A 6005-nucleotide genomic window follows, 5' to 3' on the forward strand; every position below is an offset into this window, starting at 1 on the left:
GGCGCACACTTCACAGGCAGCTCGCCCTCCGTCCACGCGCCGGGCCTGGCAGGCGGGGACCCGGGGAGCAAGCGGGAGGCTCAGAGAAGTCACCTGGTTTGTCCCAGGTCACACGGCTCGCGGGCGGCGGGCCTGGGCCTGAGTGCTCCCTCGCCTGGTGGGCAGGTGTGAGCAGATCTGGGCAGAGCAGTGGGGGCACCGTGGCCTGGGCGTTGCAGCTAGCCTGAACCCCCAGGCTCGTTTCTCGGGGTCCCTCCTCTGCTTCAGTCCCCAGGGCTTTGAGATGGGCCCTCCGTGATCAGGCCTCTCTGACCTCACTTCCTCCTGGCCCCCTCCTAAGGCTGCAGCTACAAGGGTCTCCCAGAGGCTCCTCCCACCTGCCTGCCGGGCCTGCTCTCAGCTCAGCGCCTTTGCACTGGCTGTTCCCTAGGCTGAGAATGCTTTTCCCTGCATGGCTTCCTTCCTCAGCCCCTGCACGTCTTTGTTCAAAAGTCCCCTTCCAGGGAAGCCAGGGCTTCCGTTTTCTCCTACAGCCCCGCCTGCCCGGCCAAACAGGATGTGCCCTGCTCCCGCCTGACAGTGGAGGCCTGGGGCGGGCAGGGGTCTTCCTTTCCTCACTTGGGGAGGCCGAGCTCTCAGGGCCGTGCCTGGCCCACGGGGGGCGCACAGCAGATGGGTGCTCAGTGAATGGGTGTCCTCTCAGCCCCCCGGGGCACATCGCCAGTCCGCATGGGAAGGCTGTCACTGCGGAAGCGGGGGAGGCCTTCAGTGGTCGGCTGAGACCGACCTGGACAGGGAGGGACTGCAGGGCCCCGAACTGGAGGGCAGCAGAAGAAAAGGCGGCGGCTGGATGTCAATCAGGGTCCCCCTCCCCGCCCCCTCCCGGCACACACCCCAGTGAGCATGAATGGCTCCCCGCATCAGTTTCCCTTTGGCTGTAGGAACAAAGCACCCTTCGCTGGGGGTGGGGGTGGGTGCGGTGATGCAGGAATTCCTGGGGCTCAGTTTCGGAGGCCAGAGGCTGGAGATCAAGGTGCCTCTCCCAGGTGCTGGGGGTCTGGGGTGCTCCCTAGGGCCCCTGGGCACCCCCCTACCCTCCTTCCACTGGGCTCTCCCTCGGTCTCTTTCTAGGGCCCTGCAGGAGCACACCCGCGGCACAGGGTCAGAGCCCACCAGTGACCTCCTCGCCACTCGGTCACCTCTGCAAAGACACTATCTGCTAGGTGCTGGGGCTCAGAACCCCAACGTCTCCTGGAGGACCCACGACTGAACCCATAGCATGACCCTTGGGCTTGTCACCCACACACCTGGGTGTCACAAAGAAGGGGAGGAGGTGAGTCTTGGAGGGAAAAACAGGTATGGAGAAGGGCCCTGCAGCCCCGGTTGCCTTTTTGGGGTGTTCTCGTCCAGTGACTGGCTGGAGGGGACCGGGGGAAGGGGGGACCCGGACTCCAGGAGAATTGGGTCGGTGTTTCTTCCCACTGCCCTCTCCACTCGCAAGCACCCTCGGTGTCTGCCCCGGTCTCGCTGCTTCTCTCCAGACCATCTCCACCCTCCCTGGATTTTCTCTCCTCAGGGTTTCACCCTGCTTCCCCCTGGCGAAAGGCCAATGCATGTTCCTATCTCTGACTTCCAGATTCACGGACAGGGAAGGCCTGGGAGCCTGAGAAACAAGCCCAGGTCAGCCTTCCGGTGACCAGTCCCAGGGGTTTCCCTCCCCCACCCCCAGGGAAGGGCCAAGGCCTGGGCCAGCGTTGGCTCGTTCCAGCGGGGCAATGGCGCGCATGGGCCCATTGTGGGAATGAACCGCAACATTCAGAGGCATCCGAAACTTTGTGACACACACACCCCTCCAGGCCGCCGCCTTCAAGGCCGCATTTGTGTGGATACGGCTGGCTGAAAGGCATCTCCCCCACCCCCAGCTACGTGGGGCTCAGGGCCTCAAACAGACACTGGGAGACAGGGGGGCGGGAAGCCATGTCTTGGGTGATTAAAACCCTTTCCTCGGTGGTTCGCACCCGGGCCGGTGGGGCACTCTCACATTGTAAATGTCTTCCGTTTATTCCGCATCTCGTGTGCACAGCACAGACATGGAGACGCGGTCGGCACCCGTGCACAGCACGGAAACCTCACCCCTCCCGGAGCTGGAAATGCGTTACATAGTGTCCAAGGTCCGTCACATCTCCGCGCCCCGCCCACGCTTCGCTGAATATACACCAGAGGTCTCGGGTGACCAGGTCGGTCTGCACTTCAGACGCCTTCATTCCTGACCCTGGAGTGGGCTCTGGGACCAGACACCGTGCAATGACTTAAGGTGCCCGAGACCCATGTGGCTTCCGTCGTGGTGGCTGCATTTGGTCCACAGAGACCATGAATCCCACCCCCTGCCCCCGCCCCTGCCCCGCAACCAGCAGGAGATCTTTGCCCATCTCCCGCCTCTCCTCAAAAAAACTCCCGGAGTCCAGGGCGTGGTTGAAAATAAAAACAAGATAATATATTTTTTTATTACAGTGCATACACAGCAGTAGAAGAAAGCGTGGCCCAGTGTCCCAAGTGGCTTCTTTCTCCTGGGCCCCAGACTCAAGAATAGCATTTTCAATAGACGATTTGCATTCGAACAAAGCGTTTTAAGAAGGAATGTGAAAGACAAAAACCGCCCATCGGCTCCTCCAGCCCTGCTGTCTGTAGACCCCCATAAAGTTAATTTGGGAGGCAGTTCAGAAACATCTAGGCGAGTGTTAAAAAGTCTCCCGGGCCGACAGCCGGGAGCATTTCTGGTAGCGAGCTCTCAAGGTCCTTTGGTATAAACTCTTCAAAAGTCATTCATTAAAATTAAACGTTTGCCACCAACCTCGGGACTTTTTTTAACCGTCCCGACCCGGCTTCGTCCGTCTCTCTGCCTCCACGACAGGGGTGACATTTGTAAAATATATAAAGAAAAATATAAGGTTACTTGGCGACCATATTGTGCACTCGAACAGCTGTCTGCAAATATTTTCACCATGATTGCCCTTACTAAAAGTAAATCGCGGGGGTAAAGATAGCTCAAACGTGACAAGGTTCGGAAGGGTCGCACCGGCGCGATCCGCAACCCTGGCAGGCGCGGGGCCGCGCATGGACAGACCTGCCACGGGGACGGGCGGACCTGCCTGCCTGCGCCAGGTGAGTGGTTCAAAGGCTTTCGAGGTAGATGTGAGATCCACTTAAGCAGAGAAGTAGCATCTTCCTGGGGCAAACTCTGCGTTAAGGGGCTTGTACAATTGCAAGGATGTTCCAGTGACGAGGAACAGCTAGCAGGAGCCCAGAGAAGCTTCCAGAGCATGGAAGCGTGTGCACCGCTTTCCAGCACCCGCTGTCGGGAGCCGGGGGGGGGGGGGGCAGGGGGGGTCCTCCCTCCCTCGGGGTTCGGTGCTGGCTGCCCAAACACCCACCCGGTCCGCCTCAGCCTTGCACTGGGCTGCCGGGCCTTTCCGATGCACTTACAAAATAGCTGCATTTTTTTTTTGGTCTTTTTTTTTTTCTGCCTCCCCCCACCGCCCCCAGCGGCCACAGAACCGTGGCTGTGGCTGATCCAAAAAAGGAAAACGGGAGTTTGAACGTTGCCTAAGGTCTCTCCCATCTGGGGGGACGGAGGCAGATCGGCTACAGCACGGTGCAAAGGTCAGCCCCGGCAGATCTAAAAACAGCGCCGTGGCCGCGGTGGGCTCCACAGCAGCGCTCCCCGTGCCCGAAGTAAACCGATCCGCCCCAATTAATAGCAACAGGGCACAAAGGGAGCGGGCGGGCGCGGGGGCGCGGGCGCGCGGGCGGGCGCGGGGGCGCGGGCGGGCGCTGGCAGGGGGCGCGCCCGGGAGCTTCCTGAGCCGGCCTCCGAGCCCCTCAGAGGGCCCTTCCCTTCCCGACGCACGGCTGCCGCGCCCGCCGCGCGGAGCACGCCGGCAGCCCGGCCTGATGCCGCTGGATTTCGCGACACCGAACAGCAGCGCCCTGGGGACGCGCTTCTGACTAGTTAAACGCATCCAAGGGAAGGGTCTCCACTTGTTCTGGCAGAAAAGTCAGGGTGTTTTTCTTTTTTTTGGTTCCTTGTCTTTTTTTTTTCCCCCAGAAAAATAGAAAAGATGCCCACAGAACCATAAATACTTCGGGGGCAATATAGCTATGCATTTAAATAATTAATTTAAATATCTTACGCGTGTGCTCTCACATTCACCTGTCCATCAGGGGGAAGTGCGCCGAGGTGGCCCCCGGCGAGTGAGCGCCTCCCAGGGGCCTCCCCGAGGTGGAGGCAGGGCGTGCCCCCTCACAGCCTGGGGAGGAAGTGGGTGACCTTCATGGTGGGGGACACTCGGCTCCCCTTCTTGGTCCTCCCGTTCTTGCTCAGGGCGATGAACATGCCGGGGTAGCTGTAGCACTCGTAAGCGTTGTAGTTGTTGGGGAGGAGGATCTCCTTGAACTTGCACTCGTCGGTGAAGAAAGGCTGGAAGGAAAGAGGGGCCGTTGGGCGCTGGCCGCCCTTCCTGTTTGCCGGTGCTCAGCGGCTCCTCCGTGTCCCCGTCCCACGGGGCCGACGGGGCTCTCCCCCGGGGAGTCAGGTGCCGAGACCCCACCCCGGGGCGACAAGAGGCACTTGGCCAGCTCCCTGCAGCCGGTGCCCCGGCCACCTGCCCCGCACCTGGCAGCCTGAGAATCTCACCTCCACGGGGTCCACCTTAAAGGACACACAGCCCAGGAGCCCACACAGGGACTCCTCAGGACACCCTTTGATGGACGAGGCACTGTCCACTCAGGGGTGGCACATGCCTCCCTTTTTCTGTCTTGGGGCCGAAATCCCGGTCTAGGCTGGCCCTGGTCAGGGCGCTGCCACTCTTGGGACCCCGCCCGACATTTCCGTTGGCCTGGAGGGCCAGGATCCTGAGCCCGCTCTCCTCGGCCGGGTGCCCGGCCCGCCCCTGCGGTACTTACCGAGCCGTACAGCTTGCCCTTGTTACTCATGGCCACGAAAAACCGGCTGGCCACGCCAAAGATGCTCACCACGCCCCGCTCCACCGGCGAGAGCTCCAGCAGGCCTGGGGGGAACAGCGGGGGGTCATTCGGGGCGGAGGACCCTTAGCCTGCGCTGCCCCCCTCCTCCACCTAGCCAGCGAGTGCGGCTCCCGGGACCCCGCGGGGGCCAGTGGCTCGCCGTGCAGGCTGTGCCCACGGGCGAAGGCGCTGGAATTCCGCACCCGAGCTCGGCCTCCGAAGGCGGGGAGGCGGGGCCCGGCCGCCGGGGTGTGCGAGAGCCGGTCTCTGCAGGGACACCCGAAGCCGAGAGAGTGTGCGACCTCGAGAGACCGAACCTCCGCCCGCCCCGGTTCCCGGAGCCCGAGAGCAGGTGTCAGCTGGGGGCCTCTGCGTGCGGTTGGACGAGTAGGAATGGGGGGCCTCTGTCCCGCGCCCTCGACCCTTCCCGTCCGGCCCTCCACACTCACTGTCGCCCGTGTCCGCGTGCACGCCGCCGATGCGGCCGTCGCGGAGCACCTGGAGGTGGAAGCCAATGCCCACGTTGCAGTAGAGCCGCCGCAGCCGCTTGATTCCCAGCAGGTAGTCGCCCGCGCCGCTCTGGACGGCGGCCTCCTTGGGCTGCGCTGCCACCGGCAGGCGCGCCAGCGAACGCACCACCAGGCTCTCCCAGCGGCGCTCCAGCTCGGCCTCCAGCGTGCCGTTGGGTGCGGTGGGCGCGGCGGCGCCCCCGCGGTCGGCCCAGGGCACCAGCACCGCCAACAGGACCGCCGGGAGCAGCGCCGCGCAGGTCCCCGGCATCCCCGCCCTCGGGACGTGCGTCTGTCAGGCGGTCCGTGCGCCCGGGCAGCCGGGAGCAGAAATGCGCGTGTGGTGGCCCGCGGGAGCGCACGGCCTGGGTTGGGGGAAAGGAGTGCACGGCCGAGGGAGGAACGGGAGGCGAGCGACGGGGGCCCCTAGGCGCCGGTAGCTACCCCGGGTGCGTGGAGCGGCGCTGCTCGCCA

The 6005-nt window shown here is 63.3% G+C and overlaps 1 protein-coding gene across 1 annotated transcript; it reads right to left on the reverse strand.

Annotated features, from left to right (window-relative positions):
- Positions 1–4239: 4239 nt before the first annotated feature.
- FGF4 (fibroblast growth factor 4) lies at positions 4240–5802 on the reverse strand. Its single transcript, XM_028517624.2, has 3 exons — positions 5472–5802; positions 4963–5066; positions 4240–4477 (listed from the first exon to the last, which is right to left on the reverse strand). Exons 1-3 carry the CDS (start codon positions 5800–5802, stop codon positions 4301–4303), a joined length of 612 nt encoding a protein of 203 aa, XP_028373425.1. The 3' UTR covers positions 4240–4300.
- Positions 5803–6005: the final 203 nt, after the last annotated feature.

This window comes from Phyllostomus discolor, chromosome 6, assembly GCF_004126475.2.
Source record: "Phyllostomus discolor isolate MPI-MPIP mPhyDis1 chromosome 6, mPhyDis1.pri.v3, whole genome shotgun sequence".
Lineage (NCBI taxonomy): Eukaryota > Metazoa > Chordata > Mammalia > Chiroptera > Phyllostomidae > Phyllostomus > Phyllostomus discolor.

Bases quoted from the DNA above. Each gene is read 5' to 3' on its own strand.
- FGF4 (XM_028517624.2), bottom strand. From the start codon at position 5,802: ATGCCGGGGACCTGCGCGGCGCTGCTCCCGGCGGTCCTGTTGGCGGTG. The intron at 5,067-5,471 runs GTGAGTGTGGAG...TGTTCCCCCCAG, and splicing joins GCACGCGGACACGGGCGACA to GCCTGCTGGAGCTCTCGCCG. The intron at 4,478-4,962 runs GTAAGTACCGCA...CTTTCCTTCCAG, and splicing joins AGGGCAAGCTGTACGGCTCG to CCTTTCTTCACCGACGAGTG.